This window comes from Trypanosoma brucei, chromosome 11 (assembly GCF_000210295.1).
Source record: "Trypanosoma brucei gambiense DAL972 chromosome 11, complete sequence".
In the NCBI taxonomy this organism is placed as follows: Eukaryota; Euglenozoa; class Kinetoplastea; order Trypanosomatida; family Trypanosomatidae; genus Trypanosoma; species Trypanosoma brucei.
Window position 1 is genome coordinate 411,612 of NC_026744.1, and position 21,017 is coordinate 432,628.

The 21,017-nt window shown below is 47.6% G+C and overlaps 4 protein-coding genes across 4 annotated transcripts; all 4 read left to right on the plus strand.

Moving 5' to 3' along the window:
- Positions 1-879: 879 nt before the first annotated feature.
- TbgDal_XI1550 (phosphatidylinositol (3,5) kinase, putative) lies at positions 880-5,223 on the plus strand (the record flags this gene model as incomplete). The annotated part of the gene is made up of 1 exon (XM_011781001.1): positions 880-5,223. The coding sequence occupies one exon, from the start codon at positions 880-882 to the stop codon at positions 5,221-5,223; it is 4,344 nt and encodes a 1,447-aa protein (XP_011779303.1).
- Positions 5,224-6,001: 778 nt separating this feature from the next.
- TbgDal_XI1560 (65 kDa invariant surface glycoprotein) lies at positions 6,002-7,387 on the plus strand (the record flags this gene model as incomplete). Its single annotated transcript, XM_011781002.1, has 1 exon — positions 6,002-7,387. One exon carries the CDS (start codon positions 6,002-6,004, stop codon positions 7,385-7,387), a length of 1,386 nt encoding a protein of 461 aa, XP_011779304.1.
- Positions 7,388-9,401: 2,014 nt separating this feature from the next.
- On the plus strand, positions 9,402-13,115 carry TbgDal_XI1570 (receptor-type adenylate cyclase GRESAG; the record flags this gene model as incomplete). Its single annotated transcript, XM_011781003.1, has 1 exon — positions 9,402-13,115. One exon carries the CDS (start codon positions 9,402-9,404, stop codon positions 13,113-13,115), a length of 3,714 nt encoding a protein of 1,237 aa, XP_011779305.1.
- A 3,073-nt stretch (positions 13,116-16,188) lies between these two features.
- On the plus strand, positions 16,189-19,902 carry TbgDal_XI1580 (receptor-type adenylate cyclase GRESAG; the record flags this gene model as incomplete). The annotated part of the gene is made up of 1 exon (XM_011781004.1): positions 16,189-19,902. One exon carries the CDS (start codon positions 16,189-16,191, stop codon positions 19,900-19,902), a length of 3,714 nt encoding a protein of 1,237 aa, XP_011779306.1.
- Positions 19,903-21,017: the final 1,115 nt, after the last annotated feature.

The following is a 21,017-nucleotide window of genomic DNA, read 5'->3' on the forward strand; positions in this document are numbered from 1 at the left end:
CATCTATTTACATGATTCCTTTTAACGGCGGGACAAGTTTTTCCCGGTTCCCACCCCGCTCCCCCTCCGAGTGCCGTTGCAGGGAAAATGGAAGGGAGAAGGAAACGAGAGAAAAGCTCATGTTCTTGGTTTATTTGTTAATTGTTCCTCGTCTTTTTTTATTATTTTATCGGCGAGCTTACCTACCTCGTGGGCAAGGGAAGTCCACCACTTTTCAGCGACGGTAGTACCCTTTCTGCCTTTTTTTTAAAAAAATTCAATCACCACCCGCTTTCCCGTTACACCTTGTTATATCTCCTTTATCTCCTGGGATTGTTGTTGTTGTTGTTTCATATCGGTTTGTTTCAACTACTTCGGTCGTCACATTGCTAACATCACAATCCGTTACAAAATGGTGATGAGGCGATGGTGTGGCGGAGTTCAGTGACGAGAGGAAGAAGTTAATGAAAACACAGTGAATAAGGGGGGAAAAAAAGAAGAAGCGAAGAAATAGGGGCAAAGAGCGTTTTTTTTTTGTTAATGATTGTTATAGCAGCTGTTGAGGATGCAAGTGTAACATGTTGTTTTTTTTTTTATGTGTCACTCTCACACATTTTAACTTTTGCCTCACTAATTTCAATTTACTTCACTTGTTCTTGCATTACATGTAGAGGGGGTGCTTCTGGTCCCAGCGACCTACAACACCAAAGCAAGGAAAAACATATTTATGGTGAAATAATTTTTGAAAAGGGGGAGAGGAAAAAGAAATAAAAACAGAAATATATAAAAATCATTTGTTGTTTTTTTTTTGCTAGTTATTATTCGTTTTATTCCCCTCCCCTCAAAGAAGTTTGGCTCAACTACCAGCGGTGGTTGTAGTTTTGCAGAAGGAGAGAAAACATGCGCAGTGCGCTTCCAGAACGAGCCCTGTGGGTTGACGACCAGTACGCAACGCGTTGTCGTGGGTGTGATGCTCCTTTCACATTACTTCGCCGCCGTCACCACTGCCGACACTGTGGACAGATATTCTGCAGCGACTGTTTAGCAACTACCCATACGACTACTGCAGGCCGTATAATCACCGATAAAATAGCAACGATGGTGGGCCTGCGTGTGGATGAGTCCCACAAAATATGTCACGAGTGTGATCGCATTGTCCGCAAGCGCCGCTTCGTTAAGCGCTACATAGGGCAACCGGCAATGATTGCAAATGAGACATCTTTACATCACACAGATGAAACATCGGCACCAAAGCTTTCTGAATCACCGCCGACCCCAAACCCAAGTGAAGAGCACCTCGATGTCGCAGCTTCAAGTGGAGAGATGATGCCGACTAAGTTAGAGGCAACGCTCTCTTCCTCCATAGACGAAAAGTGCAATGAGAAGGATGAGAATATGATGGCAACAACAAAATTGGCACCAGTGCCGCTTGAATCGGAGCAACCGCCCACGGAGGAAATTCCGACCCACCCCGAAACCCCGAAAGAGCGGGAGATCAGCTATAGCCTCGCAGAACTTCCGCTATACAGCCGCAACAGCATGACTGTGTGGATTGAGAGGTTACGGAGGGAGGCTCAGGGTCGCAAGTGGGACGGAGCCGCACGACCTCCAAAACCGTTAAGTAACCGTTGTGTTTTCAAAGCGGAACCCAAAGCCAAGTTCACCGTCCTGGAAGCCGCGGAGGGCCCCACCGCCTCAATGGCCACCGTTTTTACAGCACCTGTTGCTCAGGAAGAATTGCAGAAACTCGAACAGGAGGTGTCGTTTCACCTCATTAAACGTGCCTCGCGTCACTTTATGAGTGAGGAGGTGCTATCGTCGGGGGGGGCCTTGGATAAGGTGGAGTGGGTTGCTGGATTATGCGATTTAGCATGGCGTGTGGTGTCGCAAACCCTTGTCGTCCCTCGTGAACATGTACTTGCGCACTTGGACGTAATTTGTGTACCCGGAGGGTCGCTTTCTGAAACGAAAATCATTCCCGGGGTGGCCTTTCTGCAGACGGTGGCGTTTAGGCAAATGAGGACTACAGTAAAGCTCCCCCGTATTTTGCTCTTGGCGGGAGATGTGGGTGTTGCCGTGAAGCCACTGACAGACCTTACGGAATACATTGGAAGTTGTGAGGGCTATTTGGACAAGCAGTACCAACGTATTAAACTGTGGAACCCCTCGGTGATTGTCGTAGAGGGAAGGATGCATCACTACCTGTTGGACAGGATTCAGAGGGAATCAGATATCACACTTGTTCTTCAGGCTGGGAAAGCGGCACTCCATCGGTTGTCGCGCTGCTGCAGTGCAAGCATCATAAGGGACTTGCAGTACGTGAGTGGTATGGATGTTAGTGATCCCTCCGCGTTGGGAACCTGTGACACTTTTCAGCTTATCCAAATAGGGGGTAAAAATATTTGTGCATTTAGTGGACTTCGAATGCCATCTTTTACAACCGTGCTATTACGCGGAGGTGAGGGGGGGCAGTTGGATGCTGCTAAACGGATACTGGTTAATTGTGCCATAACAGCGTACCACCTTGCGCTCCAAGCGCACTGCTTCGCTGATTTCGGAATCGGGATGTGTCCAGAGTACAACCCCGATGGTGTAGCTGGCGATGAGGAGGGACGCGAGGAGAACCGGAGATTGCCATCGCCATGTGGAAACTTGGCTGCTTCGAACCTTCACGATCACGTGGAGTGCATGACGTTTATTTCATCTTCCCCACGGGACGAGGACCTTGCGGCAACGCTATCGATGAATATTGCTATTAAATACCCAGATGACGTAACCAACATGGACCCGAGGTACACCAAGTTGGTGACTGATTGTCTCGAAGTCGGCACTGCCTTGCTCGACACGGCTGCAGGTGATGATCCGGCTGGGGTAACACCGATGTCGTCTATGATCTCTAACGTCCACCAGCATTTTGAGTCATTTTCTTTTTACAGCGATGCCGATGAAACGCTTCGTGAATACCTAACTGCTCGAGCCAGAGAGGGTGACGGCACGCGCCTCATTGTTCATGGAAATAAGCGTGTCTGGGTAACGGTAAAAGCAAATGCAAGCAGCGGCAGCAGGACCAACGCACTGGGGTCGCGCGCTTTTAGTGGGTTGGGCACGACATCGCAGAGCCTTAAGTTGGCGCAACCGTGCGGTTCCCTCCAGTTGGGGGAGAAACTGGAAAATTATTCTTGGACACTCCCACTTCGAACTGAGGCCATTTGTAAGCATTGTATGCAGGATGTTACGTCCAACTTTAATACAGCTCCAATGGAACCATGTTCTGTTCATACTTTGAACATTTCCTGGGGAGCGTTTTTGGAGTTTCTCATTTACACTTCACCTTCCGTTGTCATGACGTGTGGCCACCGCATGTGTGAAAGTTCCTTCCTCTCTTTCACATTGTTTCCCTACTCTACAGCGGAGGTTGCGGTATCTATTCGTGTGGAGGAACTCCCAGTGTACGACATTATTCCTCCTTCAATGACAATGCCTTTATGCGCTGACGTCGTCTCCATGTATTACCATCACGAGTTTGAGGAATTACGCCAGTGCGTTGCTCAAACTATTGCTATTGTTCAAACCGCATTGAGCCCCCAAATGAGTCAGCAAGTCGGAATGGCGAATCAAGCGAAGAATGCGAAGCAGACGTTTTCTCAACTCCTAAGCAGCCGTAATTGTATAACCGACGCTAACACAACTAATGTTACTGAGGAAAGAGGAAGATCATTGTTGAAGCAAGCGGAGGATCTTATTGGGCGCTTGTCGTCGCTGCAGAGCACGGAAGGTCTCACCCAGGTTCGTTGTGGCGAAATGGCGGAACTTATTATTGATACTCAGGATTGGTTTGCTGCGTATGTCGCTCTGCTGGAGCGCCGCGGAGGAAAGGTTTCCTCACTGGTGGACACATTGAACCTGGATTGCACATCCTGGGCGTTAGATATGGCGAGAAGCTACTGTGTTCGACCGGACGAGCCCTCATCCTTTTTGGCGGTAGCGCTTAGGGCTATAGGAATATGGTCGGAAAGCTCACAAGATTCCTTCAGAAGTGATTTGGCTCCCTGCGGGGGTTATTGCCCAGCTCCCTTCGCCGATGCATACGCAGAAGACATCGAACTAACGGCCGTTGGCGAAGAAGTGCAAAAAGAATCCATGGAGAAAACTGTGGAGTTTGTGCTTGGTGTTTCCCCTTCCAATCCAACAGATGCATCTTCTCCGTTTGCAGCCATTTGCTCGGTATCTGATGCGCTTGAAGTGTTGGGTGAAGGAGTCACCAAAACGAAAGCAACATTCAAGCACGTTGTGGATTGCTTTTATCCATGGGACAAGGGAGAGACGTTCCGCGCAACGGTGGAAGTGATGTTCCCTACCCATTTCGCAGCATTGCAATACCTTTACACGGAGGGCAAAGTGGAGGAGTTGATGTTATCACTTTCCCGTTGTCGTGCCTTCAAACCGCAGGGGGGGAAAACAAACAGCGATTTCTTCATCACGTTAGATGGACGTTTTTTGCTGAAGCAGATTAAGCAGGCGGAGTTGCTGCACTTCGCCGAATTTGGTCCGCGATACTTCACCCAGTTGCGTAAGGTCTATAGTCGTGCGATCAGAAGTGGAGTTCGTGTAGGGTCGGTGCCATTTGGGTGTTCACTGGGCAAAGTCCTTGGTCTGTTCTCTTTGCATGTGAAAGGGCGGAAGCGACTCTCGGATTCCTCCACGGAAGCCCGCTTCTTCGTTGTAATGGAAAGCGTTTTCTACTCCCGCCAACCAGACGTCATGTACGACCTGAAGGGAAGTCAGCGGAACCGTGTAGCGCGTGAGGGATCAGTGGTTCTTTTGGATCAAGACCTCGCTAAGATCCTCTGCAGGGGCTCTTTTTTCTTCTGTTCCGGCGAGACCAAAAATCTCTTCATGGATAGCATAACATGCGATGCGCACCTGCTGGCTACCAGCTCCATTATGGACTACTCGCTTATTGTTGGAGTCGATCACACAACCCGCCAACTTTACGTTGGAATAATTGACTATCTTCATCCCTACACAGGGGCCAAAGCCATAGAATCTAAGGTAAAAGCGGGACTGGAAACCGTTCTTGGTGGCCAGGGGCGCGACCCAACCATTATTGATCCTCCCAGCTACCGAGAGAGATTCACGCGGTGGTTAGGAGATTGTGTGTTTAGTGTGCCCACAAAAAGACTCGCCGTGCCGTGGGTTACGGGGAGGGAAGGAAAGTCAGGGGATTCATGCAGTTTGGCTTAAGGGTAGTGGCATAGTGAGTTGCACACCGTCAACACCACCAGCATCCGGGGAAGCAAAGAAAAAAGAAGCGGCTCGATACCCGTGACGTGGTGACCCTTATGAGCTATGCAACCCCCGCCCATATAAAACACCCATCGATATCAAACAAAAACACACAAAACAGTATATAAATATATAAATATATATGTGTGTGTTTGAAAACACGGCGGTGGAGGTGTGCCAACTCGTTTCTCGGGTTGGTATTGCATGCAACACGCATATTTTCGCCCCTGCAACTGTAAGGGAATGACAGCTCTTAATTCACTACTGGTGTGGAGGCATTGACTTCAACGAAGGCCAGCCCCATCTGCGTCGTAGCAACTGCGCGACGGGACACTGTGCCACCACATTTTAAGAGTGAAACCTCCACGGACAGTTCTAGCCAGTGGAAGCTCCGCTGTGGAAGAGTGGATAGAGTACTGAGGTGTGGTGAGTGTTGCATCATTTGTTTTTTTGCTTTCCAAATAGTGAATCTGTGGAAAACGGCAACGAGGAAGTGAGTTAAACAAGTACTGAATGCCAGAAGAAGGGGTTTCACTACGGAATATCACCGCCTTACGTTTCAGCATTGATTTGTTAGACTAAACCGCAAACCCCTTATTCTTTTATTTGTTTTTGCATACTTTCTTAGTCGTACACACCTCTAGTAGGTTCGGCTACTTAACATAAGGGTGAACGAAGGAGAAAAACAAGAAGTACAGAACCTACCAGGGACACCACCTTTAGCGGGCACCAGTGGATGCTGGTGTCCCTCCATTTCTTTTGCTGTCGTGCGCTGCTACTTACACTGGCCTCCTGGGCAGCAGCATCAGGAGACGATGACGAGCCGTCTACAAGATTACACAAGTCTCTAGGGAGCGATGCACTTCAGGTCGTATGTCATATAAAGCGGATTGCGGATCTGGCGCGAAAGGATACACCAACGTACATCCTAAACAGGATTAGGGAACGAGAAGCCTCAGCCTTGCATGCTGTGGGAAGGGTGAAGCACTATATAGATCAAGTCAATGCCATCATTGCAATGCGCAAGGGCACACCAGACGGTGAAAAGACAGAGCCCCTCATGACCAAAATTTATCAATTGTGTGGGGAGGCCGAGGCGGCTGCGAACTCCGCATCGAGTACTGTAGGAAAAGCGAGAGCGAAGGCTGAAACAGCCGCAGGGAATGTGATGAAGCACGCCGCTGAAGTGTCCGGGAGTCCTCAAGATAGAACAACGGACGGTACCGGCTTGCGGCAACTGCTCGATTGGCATTGCAAGGGCAACGTTCGCATTCCTACTGAATTTGAGTGTGTCTCTTACGGGCCTTCCAGCTCTTCATCAGATGGTAGCAGTGGGTCAACAGTGGATTGTACCCAGCGGCGCCCCGACGTGAACTACAAAACTTTAGATTCCGCAAAAATGAAAGCAGCCATGGAGAAATGGGTTAGTGTGAAACCACCCGCCTCGGAGACAGTTTCAACAGGATGCAGAAACTACAATACAAATGAATATTTGTGCGCGGAACTTGAGAAGTGGGTGCCGTCTTATAGACGGCTAACGGAAGGAATGCTTGCCCTGGAGCAGGCATTGCGTGAAGTTAGTTTTGTGGCAGGGGCAGTAGAGCGACAGTGGACAATTGCGTACCATCTTTATAATGAGGTGGAAAAGAATCATGATTTTGAATCCCTTTCACAAGTAGTTAATAAAAAAAAGCACGAGATTGAAGCAACAAGAAACAGCACAGAGGATATGGAATTTTTGCACCGCAACGGCTCCTTCGACGACGGACTTACTGACCTAAGTGGCTGCGAGGGGGAGGAAAACGTTGGCGGTAACGGTGACAGCACCGAAGGGGGTCCGCAGAGTAAAGAAGCAGCGGAAGCCTTGAAAAAGTCGCAAAGAAGTAAGAAAATTATTGTATTTGTAACAGTTGGTCTCGTCTCACTTGCAGTTGCCGTTTCCATAGTAGCGGCGTTCTTGTGCGTGTGCAGGAGGCGGCGGCTTCGAGAGTGCCGCACACACGGGGGAAGTCTCAAAGGAATGCGCAGAACCTTCAGCAAAGAAGTAATTGTAAAAAAGAGCACAAGGAGAGTAAAACATAGTGAAAGGGTAAAAAATTATATATTGCACGTTTACGCTTAGTGGATTCATCTGGTGCTGTCATTCCCCCCTGAAAAGCCGTGACGGAGATGTGCGCGTTGAGGGGAAAGGCTGTAAATTCAACGCCTCTGCTAGGGGTTGCCTCTCGGGTGAGGTGGGGAGGTTAATGCTCCCCTTGCAGCACCATGCACACAAAATAACTTTTGCTATGTTAGTCTATATTTTTAATTGTTGCGGCTACTTCTTTTACGGCTGTGGGCATACCAGCCCTTTTTCTTTTTATTTTAATCTCTTTTTTTCTTCCTTTTTGAATTTGTAAAAGTCACTCGGTTACCTCACCCGTTCATGGTGTGGTGTCTCCTGGTTGGAAAATATTCTCGTTGTATTGCTTTAATTGCCAATAAGAATGCAGAAGGCGTGTGACGCGTACTCCTTGAAAATGTGACCGCCTTCTCACCTCCATACGTGCGTACATATGCATCTTCCAAACTTCACTTTACATCTCACGCACACATTGGACAGACAATAGGAGCTCGTTTGCATCCAACTGGCTTCTAGCGCATACAGCCAAACAGCATGTTAGCTATGTGGAAAATCGTCTCCCGGTTTCGTTTCACGGGGTATGTTAGCTACAACAGGAATATTCAGGTTCTCCTGCGTGTAGGGACGTGCGACGCTGCAATTTATGTGTGATGTAGGAACTCTGATCCACAATTCTTGTTCCCGTCACATCCCTCCAGTTGTACGGTAGCGACGTACGAGCGGCGGCAGCAAGTGGAGAGGGAAACAAATGGCCATCACCCTCAAAGTTGAATAATTTGCCATGGTGGGTGTATGTGGCGGGTGCAACAATGATTAATCCACTTGACTGCAATTTCCATCCCTTCAGCAGGGAGATGGATTGTAAAAAGTGCATCCGTTAATTTTTATTCAGTACTGGTCGGTGCCGTGCTGGTATGGGGGCTCGGGCAACGGAGGGGCATATCCTTCAACCCTTTCTTCCCTGCTTCTTTACAAAAAGAGATTGTGAAACTGTTGGGATGCGTTTATAATGTTCTTATGTGGAGGGTGTGATGGTGTTGAAGACATGGAAAAGCGACTATATATAGTCGATAAAAAAAGGTCAGTAATTTTTACTTGGCAGCGCACGAGATCACCGCTTGTTGCATTCAGTTATGGGAACCACAAGTATTCCAACTACAAAGTTTGTGAAACGCTCACTAAAACGGCCGAAGGAACTCTGCCAATGTATGCGAACTCGCGGCAAGAGGCTGGAAAGCAAAAAATTCCACGGCCGCTCGCGCCACCCGGGTGGAACTTTGCGTTTCAACTGCGAACCGGAAAGAAACAATAGCATCCCGAATTCAATAATAACCACAAATGCCCACTTCCTAGTACACCCCTGTCTGTCCACCCGACGAATATAGATGCAATTTACATATGTGGAACCTAGCAAGTTGCTAAACATCGCCTCCTTTTGTTAATAAAAAATGAGACCCTTTAATTGCAGCAAAATCGAAAATTATAAACACATACATGTGCGCACGTTACTTAATGTGAGATAAAGAGAAACCAACAGAAAGCTCAGAAATAATAGCAGGAGACGTTCATCGCATCAACACAATATCACATGTCAAAACACGATTTTAGCCGTTGCGACAAGTCACAACGCCGCGTAGACACGGGAATCGCACGATACTCGTTTGAAATAGATGGAACAAACACAAAACTGTTGTTTGCCACAACACCACAGCTAGTGCGCAAACAAGAGAACGATGGCAGAGGATACATACCCCGTATGGAAATTCCTTCACATACAGTAACGGACGATCTTATAATAACTCATAACCAACAAAGTGTAGACCACGTGGGAAAGTTACAAAGTTAAAAAGACTTTACTTTTTTATGTATCAGCAAAAATAAAGACTACAGTCACAGCCACCTTTGAGATGAAAGTTGCATACCGCCCTTATTTTTGTCCAAACCATTTCCCCTTTGATCCCTTCGTTTTGTCGTTTGTAAGACATCGTAACGCTAAATAGAGACTAAACAAACAATGCCGGCAGTTTTGTACGGTTTGAGTTCTGCACCACACACACGGGCGTCCTCTCACCGTATGAGGCACGTGACGCTACAACGAGGTGCAAAGGTTATTGGGTCGCTGTTGTTGTTAATAATGCTGACAGTCGGTTCACTCGCAAGGCCAATTGAAGCAACAGATGTTGTGACAGTCAAAGTGCTGAGCCTCATGTACGGCGCCGGCTCCCCCAACGACGTCGTTGACTCCCTCAACGCAGGTCTGGGTGCATCCCTTGCAGCACGTGAAGATGAAGTGAGCTCGATGTTCAAGGTTTCTCTAATCCAACCTTCGTCGTACGATGAGCCAATCGAGCAGTTGTTTAACACCACAGTAGAAAGGACGAACAACGAGCTTCTGGTCATCGTGGGGCCACTGGGTAATCAAAATGTACTTTGGGTACAAGACAGGCTAGAGGTGCATGATTTGGTTGCCTTTGCACCTCTTTCTTACTCTGATAAAACCCGTGGGTGGAATCCCCACTTCTATTATCCAAGTGTCGAGCCAGATGCCGAGTTACTTGCCCTCGTCCGCTATGCTATCGTATTCCTTCGGGTCCCGCGCGTAGGCTTCATGTACCTCAAGGACACGCACTTTGGTGAGACCTCGCTTCTATTCGCACGGGATGTGATGTCTATGATGGGATATAAGTTGTGTGGCACGTTTGCTATCGAAGGCGGTGATGATCGGAGCGAGGACGCTACATTCGAGGCGGAGTGGAAACAATTTGTGGATACACGCCCGCAGGCTGTTCTGTTATTTGGTTCCCCACACGACCTCACCGCGAAGTTCATTACGAAGATGGTGACGGATAATCGCACGGCAGGAGCGTATGTACTTACCGTCTCCAATATGCAAAATTTCCTACTCAAGAACTGGAAGAATGCACTGGAGGTGGCTGGTGCCAATCTCAAACCCGGACAAATCGTCATCACCGGCACAAGCCCACTCGCTGGTGATGCGCAATATGAAGTGATCCAACGCTTCCAAAGGGAGATGACTAAACACCTAGAGACAAACAAGGACTGGGGCGGTTTTGCGAAGCCAGGGCACTTTAGCACTAACCACAATGATGGGGAACTGATGGTTCTCGGGTGGCTCGCTGGGGAGTTGCTTGTGCGGGCACTAGTTGAAAGTGTCTCATTAACGAATCGTACCCTATTCAAGGCTTCACTGTATAATCAGCGCCGCTACCTGATCGACGACATGGTGATTGGTGACTTTGGCGGTGAATGCAGTGAGGACGCACAACGTCAAGGTGCCGTCCGCCGTTGCAACCAAGGGGGTAATATAGTGTACATGAAGAAGGTTGTTGACCAATATCATTTGGAACCACTAAGGGAAGGATTCCTGACCTGGGGTACATCGCGGTGCTTCAGCGAGGGTGTCCGCGTAGGTGCCCCGCTTAGCGGTGTCGTCATATTGGCGTCCGATCACACTGTTGCTCATCGTGCCAATTCTCGGTACTTTAGTGGTGCAACGGCTCTCTCACGTAACGACCGGATCTGGGAGGATGACAGGCTCTTCCTTCATCCCCTCGAGTCCTCACTTTCAGGGGCGGCAACAGACCTTCACGATAACCGCGATAAAATTGTCATTTCTGCTGTCTTCGGCGTCGTGACCAATGATGTGCTTAGCACAGAAGGTCTTATTTTCTTTGACCCGATGGTGGTTTTCCCTCAGTTGAGTATGTTCAGACGGCATGTTATACACTTCTTTCCTACGCTCGCACAGGAGCTCTACGTATTCGCCCGATACCTCTCACACTCGGAAAGCAGCTTCGCCGATGCCATTATCCGAAGCGATGAGGCAGGTGAAATTGCCAAGGTATTGGCAATGTCATTGGTGACATTTGGCGTGTCACCTGGTTTTGGAGTGTTCTTGGATGTTGCTTCCCCTATTCGTGAAAGTCATCTCAAACGCGGTGGCGACACGTTCGTCCTTGGACTCACAGCTCCTGATGTAAAATTGATATCCAAGCACCTTGAAACCCACCCTGAGGCTCGAGTTTTCATCACCTTCACGGACCTGGTACTGCTGTACGAGGAGTTCATATCAGAGTTCAATGCAACTACAAGCACTAAAGCACAGCGCCTATTTTTCGCCACTAGTTTACCGCATTGGGCTGATAATAGTTCCAAATCAGAAACCATTACTGCTTACCACAGAGCTATTCCCGATCCGAAGCAGTGGTCACCGATGTCACTGCGTGGTTTCGCTATCGCCCGAGTGATGCAAACTCTCCTAGCACCCATGAAGAAAGTGAATGCCGCTTTACTCGCAGAGCAAGTGTTTTGGCAAACGTCGTTTGTTGTCGATGACATGAAGTATGGGCCCTTTAACGATGTCGACTGCGTCGCTAACGGCGTGCAACTGTCGAGTAATTGTGTTTGGAACTACGGTGCCACAGATATCGCTGTGTGGTCCTTCGCTCGTGTTCTGAACCCTTCTCTTCCTGTAGCGGAGGATCCCATTACGCCTTCGATGGAGTATAAGAAGCCTCGCGAGCAACTAACATCCTCTGAGATTGCTGGTATCGTAATGGGGTCAGTTATCGCGTTGATGCTCTTTGCTACCCTTGGTGTTGCACTACTATGCAGTAGGCGGAACAAGCGTGATAACGACCGAGCGCCGAGGGAACCAACTGATCCCGTGACACTTATCTTCACTGACATCGAGAACAGCACAGCCCAGTGGGCGGCGCATCCCGATCTCATGACGGAGGCGGTAGCCGCGCACCACCGCTTGATCCGTGCACTGGTGCTGAGCCATAACTGCTACGAAGTTAAGACCATTGGAGACTCCTTCATGATCGCGAGCAAGCACCCGTCCCAAGCGGTTCAACTGGCAGCAGATGTTCAACTCATGTTCTTGCACAACGACTGGGGTACGGATGTATTCGACAATTTCTACCGTGAGTTGGAGGAAACGAATGCGAAGGAGGATAATGAATACACTTCTCCTACTGCATGTCTGGACCCCGAAGTGTACAGTCGGTTATGGAGTGGTTTACGCGTACGCATTGGTATTCACACCGGGTTGTGTGATATTCGGCATGATGAAGTCACAAAAGGTTACGATTACTACGGTCCCGCCACCAACATGGCAGCACGCACGGAGAGTGTTGCTAACGGTGGGCAAGTATTAATAACACATGCAACTTATATGTCTCTGAGTGAGTCGGAGCGGCAACAGTTCGGTGTGACCGCACTCGGACCCGTGGCATTGCGTGGCGTTCCTCAACCGGTGCAGCTGTACCAGCTAAGTGCGGTACCGGGTCGTACCTTTGCAGCCCTACGCCTTGACCGGGAGTATTTCTTCGAAGATGAAAATGAGACCACCAACTCCACAAGCGAAAATAGCTCGTCACGTGCGGAGCTCGGTGAATCGGCACAAATGATTATGACTTCACTTCAGATGTTGCTCAGTACCTTCAAGGGTCCGCAGCGTGAGAAATTGCTAACGCCGTACTGTGAGCGCTGGCGTGTGCCGCTACCCCGGAAGTGTACAAGAGTGTGGGATGAGGAATATTGTCAGGAGGTTATGCGTCGCATTGCTGCAAAGGTCGGGCACGTGGCGGACCACTGTGCGGTGGGTCAAAGCAATCACTCCACAAGTACACTGAGCAGCGCATCAGTGGTGATTATCTCCGAAAACAAAGCTTTCCTCGATACATGTTCTTCCATGCTTTGACGTCACGCCTGCACGTGTTTATGCGGACATGTTAGCAGTTAAATATGTACGATCTTCCTCTGTATAGTCTAGTTATTAACCATTGAGTTAGCCAAGACCTGTTAACTTTCCGGTGTGAGCGTTCTTTTTTGTTTTCATTTTTTACTCTGAGTACTTTACAAATCAATAAGGCTTCGAGAATGTTGTTTTCCTTTCTTTTTCCTTACTGCGTTACGGTAGCGGCGTTTTTTTATCTTTTTTAATAACCTCAGGGACCTCTATGTAATATGCCAATTAGTTACATCTCTCTAGGATAGGCATAATTTCTCATGATGTATAAATATAAATATCTTTTTTTTATTTTTATTTTTATGTATATGCTTATCTAATCTATGTATTTTATTTTCTTGTTTCATTTCCTCTTATGACTATTAATGTTTTCATCTTACACTAATTCAAATTTTTTCCACCCCGTATTACCGAACACATTTGTCACATTGGGCTCCGGTTCGGGATTTTGAAGACGCCTGGCTCATGCCTTCCTCCACTGCATAACACTGCCCATAACCGTTTAGCGGCACATAATAATATAAATAGTAATAACAATGACAATAATGATAAATGTTTTTTTCTCATGAGCGTTTGCGGTATTACCCATGTATTTTCTTTGTTTTTTTTTCGTCATTATTGCCGTTATTTTCATCACCAATTGTTTACTCTCAACCTCCCAATGACACTTCCCTCAGCCCAACTGAATGCGCCCATAGAGCGCTTACCGTAGTGTTTATTATTATTTTTTCTTCCGAATAAAGTTGGTATAAATTTACTCGTGTGTTTTAATTTGATTTAACCGTATGCGTAGCGCAAATGCATAATATCTTAGCAGGCACTGTCTTGATTCATTCTTATTCCATGGTACTCTCTGTGGTTCACCGTGTTGATGAAGCTTTTGTATATTTATATTCCCCATCATTTTGATAGTGCACGAAAAAGCTGTAACATATCTTCATAGGTGAAATTTATGCATTATACTCCCAACTGCTTTTGCAGGTGAGGGATGAGGTGCGGAAGGAAAAATCTGCACTGGATCCTTTGAGGTGTGTGGTGGTTGTCGTTGATTGAATTATGCCCGTCAGTAAGGAATCGAGCCAACATGTGGTTTTGGTCATTTCCGTTAAAATTGTGAGAATGCACGTGTCTCTGACCATTTGGTGAAGGAAACCGATTAGAGAAAGATTGCGATGGGAATTTATTTCGCAGAAAACATGAGGCGGGCAGTGAAGGTTCTTTTTCTTGTGTCCTTAACGTGTTGCCGCTTAGTTTGGAGTGCGTCGAGTAGACATTCGTTGGTGTTTTACATGGGAACTATCAGTTGTTTGCTGAATTACGTTATTTTTGCAACCAACCCCGGTGCCCTGTGGCTGTTTTCCCCCTCTGTGTGTGCTTCCCGTTGTCGCAATTTTTTGTCCAGAGACGATTATTTACCTTCAGTGGTTTGGTTCATGCTGTTGGAATTTACGGAAGGGGTGTGGCGTTGTCAGCGGAAGGAATAGAAGCGTTACATTCCCATCCAGCAAATGTCACGTTGCTTCCTTTTAACCTGTAAAACTTTTCTTGGGTTTGGCTCTCGTATTTGAGGTATAAAGCCTGCTTGTCATTTCCAGAAACGTTTGAAAGGAGGCGCCAGGACTATTTGCAGCGCCATGAAAATAATTCACCAGGGATGCGCTGTGGTCGATATATCCCATATAAGTGCATTCCCTGCGTGGCATGTGATGCACCAACGGTTTTTTTGCACTTTTAACTACATCCAACGTGTTTCCCCACGTAATGAAAAACGCGCCGCACAAACATCGGGGGTCGTTGAAAGGAAGTGCGATCGTTTGGTACTGCACTAACAGAGGAGAAACCAATGGAAAGAAAGTAATTTGTTTATAAGAAAACATGGCAGAGGAAAGGCGTATACCGTCAGCGCACGCCCCTGTAAATAAAACGTAACTGTGCGCAAACCAGCTTGGAAACACAAGTAATTTATCCCCCTTAAATATGCGTAAATGTGTGTGGGAGCAAGATGACGTCAATTGGTAAATGAAGAGAGTGTTCAAACATCATTGGCACTTCCCGCTGCTAAGGTTGCTGTGGAAGAGCCTAGCCAGATGGACTGGGGAAGTTCAGCACCCACTTGAGTTGGTAGTTTGAAGGGCACATAATTGATGAGTCCACCTGCATATTTTACGGATCCCTCAACATTACACGCAACCCGGAAATGGAAGAAATAAACCGTCCAAAAAGTCGGACAGCCGCTGGTTTTCGAGGCGCCTGTTGTTTGAAAAGTTCCCTTCGAGTAGTGCGTTCAAACAGTTCATCCAGCCACCCAATCGTGTTTAACAGTGCTTTGGGAAGAAAAACGGGAAGTTGAGTAACTGGTGATACTCCACTTGGACTGATGGAAGGCATACCGCCGAAAGAAGGTTCACATGCATATCTCAAAAAAAAAAAAATCCCTCTTTCACGTAAGGTTAAGCTGCAGCTCTTACGGTTGCTTCCAGAATTTGAGGAATACTGCGGCACATCACCTTGTGGAGTACCGTGGGTTACGCGGTGTTACTGCCTAACGGTGGGAGATGCCTTAAATAAGGAAGGAAGGAAGTACAGATGGAAACGAAATTTCTTTGTGGCGCATGCACACTGCATTGTACTACGAGACCATGCTGTAACAGACGACATTCAGCATGGCAAAACCACCAGTACAACTTGCGACGCAGCCAAACACACACCCAATTCACGAAGGCTGAAACGGTCTGGCACCACTAATTAATGCGAGTGGAGGATGCCCCCCCAAAAAATTCTGAGACAAGGCACCGCCTCTATCACGCATAAGAATAAATTTCATCAAATGCACACAACGTTGTCAGCACCAAAATCGCTGTGAATATGTCCCTGCAACCCACCAAACTCGTAGGGAGTCGATCACAGCCACCTTTGAGATGAAAGTTGCATACCGCCCTTATTTTTGTCCAAACCATTTCCCCTTTGATCCCTTCGTTTTGTCGTTTGTAAGACATCGTAACGCTAAATAGAGACTAAACAAACAATGCCGGCAGTTTTGTACGGTTTGAGTTCTGCACCACACACACGGGCGTCCTCTCACCGTATGAGGCACGTGACGCTACAACGAGGTGCAAAGGTTATTGGGTCGCTGTTGTTGTTAATAATGCTGACAGTCGGTTCACTCGCAAGGCCAATTGAAGCAACAGATGTTGTGACAGTCAAAGTGCTGAGCCTCATGTACGGCGCCGGCTCCCCCAACGACGTCGTTGACTCCCTCAACGCAGGTCTGGGTGCATCCCTTGCAGCACGTGAAGATGAAGTGAGCTCGATGTTCAAGGTTTCTCTAATCCAACCTTCGTCGTACGATGAGCCAATCGAGCAGTTGTTTAACACCACAGTAGAAAGGACGAACAACGAGCTTCTGGTCATCGTGGGGCCACTGGGTAATCAAAATGTACTTTGGGTACAAGACAGGCTAGAGGTGCATGATTTGGTTGCCTTTGCACCTCTTTCTTACTCTGATAAAACCCGTGGGTGGAATCCCCACTTCTATTATCCAAGTGTCGAGCCAGATGCCGAGTTACTTGCCCTCGTCCGCTATGCTATCGTATTCCTTCGAGTCCCGCGCGTAGGCTTCATGTACCTCAAGGACACGCACTTTGGTGAGACCTCGCTTCTATTCGCACGGGATGTGATGTCTATGATGGGATATAAGTTGTGTGGCACGTTTGCTATCGAAGGCGGTGATGATCGGAGCGAGGACGCTACATTCGAGGCGGAGTGGAAACAATTTGTGGATACACGCCCGCAGGCTGTTCTGTTATTTGGTTCCCCACACGACCTCACCGCGAAGTTCATTACGAAGATGGTGACGGATAATCGCACGGCAGGAGCGTATGTACTTACCGTCTCCAATATGCAAAATTTCCTACTCAAGAACTGGAAGAATGCACTGGAGGTTGCTGGTGCCAATCTCAAACCCGGACAAATCGTCATCACCGGCACAAGCCCACTCGCTGGTGATGCGCAATATGAAGTGATCCAACGCTTCCAAAGGGAGATGACTAAACACCTAGAGACAAACAAGGACTGGGGCGGTTTTGCGAAGCCAGGGCACTTTAGCACTAACCACAATGATGGGGAACTGATGGTTCTCGGGTGGCTCGCTGGGGAGTTGCTTGTGCGGGCACTAGTTGAAAGTGTCTCATTAACGAATCGTACCCTATTCAAGGCTTCACTGTATAATCAGCGCCGCTACCTGATCGACGACATGGTGATTGGTGACTTTGGCGGTGAATGCAGTGAGGACGCACAACGTCAAGGTGCCATCCGCCGTTGCAACCAAGGGGGTAATATAGTGTACATGAAGAAGGTTGTTGACCAATACCATTTGGAACCACTAAGGGAAGGATTCCTGACCTGGGGTACATCGCGGTGCTTCAGCGAGGGTGTCCGCGTAGGTGCCCCGCTTAGCGGTGTCGTCATATTGGCGTCCGATCACACTGTTGCTCATCGTGCCAATTCTCGGTACTTTAGTGGTGCAACGGCTCTCTCACGTAACGACCGGATCTGGGAGGATGACAGGCTCTTCCTTCATCCTCTCGAGTCCTCGCTTTCAGGGGCGGCAACAGACCTTCACGATAACCGCGATAAAATTGTCATTTCTGCTGTCTTCGGCGTTGTGACCAATGATGTGCTTAGCACAGAAGGTCTTATTTTCTTTGACCCGATGGTGGTTTTCCCTCAGTTGAGTATGTTCAGACGGCATGTTATACACTTCTTTCCTACGCTCGCACAGGAGCTCTACGTATTCGCCCGATACCTCTCACACTCGGAAAGCAGCTTCGCCGATGCCATTATCCGAAGCGATGAGGCAGGTGAAATTGCCAAGGTATTGGCAATGTCATTGGTGACATTTGGCGTGTCACCTGGTTTTGGAGTGTTCTTGGATGTTGCTTCCCCTATTCGTGAAAGTCATCTCAAACGCGGTGGCGACACGTTCGTCCTTGGACTCACAGCTCCTGATGTAAAATTGATATCCAAGCACCTTGAAACCCACCCTGAGGCTCGAGTTTTCATCACCTTCACGGACCTGGTACTGCTGTACGAGGAGTTCATATCAGAGTTCAATGCAACTACAAACACTAAAGCACAGCGCCTATTTTTCGCCACTAGTTTACCGCATTGGGCTGATAATAGTTCCAAATCAGAAACCATTACTGCTTACCACAGAGCTATTCCCGATCCGAAGCAGTGGTCGCCGATGTCACTGCGTGGTTTCGCTGTCGCCCGAGTGATGCAAACTCTCCTAGTACCCATGAAGAAAGTGAATGCCGCTTTACTCGCAGAGCAAGTGTTTTGGCAAACGTCGTTTGTTGTCGATGACATGAAGTATGGGCCCTTTAACGATGTCGACTGCGTCGCTAACGGCGTGCAATTGTCGAGTAATTGTGTTTGGAACTACGGTGCCACAAATATCGCTGTGTGGTCCTTCGCTCGTGTTCTGAACCCTTCTCTTCCTGTAGCGGAGGATCCCATTACGCCTTCGATGGAGTATAAGAAGCCTCGCGAGCAACTAACATCCTCTGAGATTGCTGGTATCGTAATGGGATCAGTTATCGCGTTGATGCTCTTTGCTACCCTTGGTGTTGCACTACTATGCAGTAGGCGGAACAAGCGTGATAACGACCGAGCGCCGAGGGAACCAACTGATCCCGTGACACTTATCTTCACTGACATCGAGAACAGCACAGCCCAGTGGGCGGCGCATCCCGATCTCATGACGGAGGCGGTAGCCGCGCACCACCGCTTGATCCGTGCACTGGTGCTGAGGCATAACTGCTACGAAGTTAAGACCATTGGAGACTCCTTCATGATCGCGAGCAAGCACCCGTCCCAAGCGGTTCAACTGGCAGCAGATGTTCAACTCATGTTCTTGCACAACGACTGGGGTACGGATGTATTCGACAATTTCTACCGTGAGTTGGAGGAAACGAATGCGAAGGAGGATAATGAATACACTTCTCCTACTGCATGTCTGGACCCCGAAGTGTACAGTCGGTTATGGAGTGGTTTACGCGTACGCATTGGTATTCACACCGGGTTGTGTGATATTCGGCATGATGAAGTCACAAAAGGTTACGATTACTACGGTCCCGCCACCAACATGGCAGCACGCACGGAGAGTGTTGCTAACGGTGGGCAAGTATTAATAACACATGCAACTTATATGTCTCTGAGTGAGTCGGAGCGGCAACAGTTCGGTGTGACCGCACTCGGACCCGTGGCATTGCGTGGCGTTCCTCAACCGGTGCAGCTGTACCAGCTAAGTGCGGTACCGGGTCGTACCTTTGCAGCCCTACGCCTTGACCGGGAGTATTTCTTCGAAGATGAAAATGAGACCACCAACTCCACAAGCGAAAATAGCTCGTCACGTGCGGAGCTCGGTGAATCGGCACAAATGATTATGACTTCACTTCAGATGTTGCTCAGTACCTTCAAGGGTCCGCAGCGTGAGAAATTGCTAACGCCGTACTGTGAGCGCTGGCGTGTGCCGCTACCCCGGAAGTGTACAAGAGTGTGGGATGAGGAATATTGTCAGGAGGTTATGCGTCGCATTGCTGCAAAGGTCGGGCACGTGGCGGACCACTGTGCGGTGGGTCAAAGCAATCACTCCACAAGTACACTGAGCAGCGCATCAGTGGTGATTATCTCCGAAAACAAAGCTTTCCTCGATACATGTTCTTCCATGCTTTGACGTCACGCCTGCACGTGTTTATGCGGACATGTTAGCAGTTAAATATGTACGATCCTCCTCTGTATAGTCTAGTTATTAACCATTGAGTTAGCCAAGACCTGTTAACTTTCCGGTGTGAGCGTTCTTTTTTTCTTTTCTTTTTTGTTTTCATTTTTTACTTTGAGTACTTTACAAATCAATAAGGCTTCGAGAATGTTGTTTTCCTTTCTTTTTCCTTACTGCGTTACGGTAGCGGCGTTTTTTTATCTTTTTTAATAACCTCAGGGACCTCTATGTAATATGCCAATTAGTTACATCTCTCTAGGATAGGCATAATTTCTCATGATGTATAAATATAAATATCTTTTTTTATTTTTATTTTTATGTATATGCTTATCTAATCTATGTATTTTATTTTCTTGTTTCATTTCCTCTTATGACTATTAATGTTTTCATCTTACACTAATTCAAATTTTTTCCACCCCGTATTACCGAACACATTTGTCACATTGGGCTCCGGTTCGGGATTTTGAAGACGCCTGGCTCATGCCTTCCTCCACTGCATAACACTGCCCATAACCGTTTAGCGGCACATAATAATATAAATAGTAATAACAATGACAATAATAATAAATTTTTTTCTCATGAGCGTTTGCGGTATTACCCATGTATTTTCTTTGTTTTTTTTTTCGTCATTATTGCCGTTATTTTCATCACCAATTGTTTACTCTCAACCTCCCAATGACACTTCCCTCAGCCCAACTGAATGCGCCCATAGAGCGCTTACCGTAGTGTTTATTATTATTTTTTCTTCCGAATAAAGTTGGTATAAATTTACTCGTGTGTTTTAATTTGATTTAACCTTATGCGTAGCACAAATGCACAATATCTTAGCAGGTACTGTCTTGATTCATTCTTATTCCATGGTACTCTCTGTGGTTCACCGTGTTGATGAAGCTTTTGTATATTTATATTCCCCATCATTTTGATAGTGCACGAAAAAGCTGTAACATATCTTCATAGGTGAAATTTATGCATTATACTCCCAACTGCTTTTGCAGGTGAGGGATGAGGTGCGGAAGGAAAAATCTGCACTGGATCCTCTGAGGTGTGTGGTGGTTGTCGTTGATTGAATT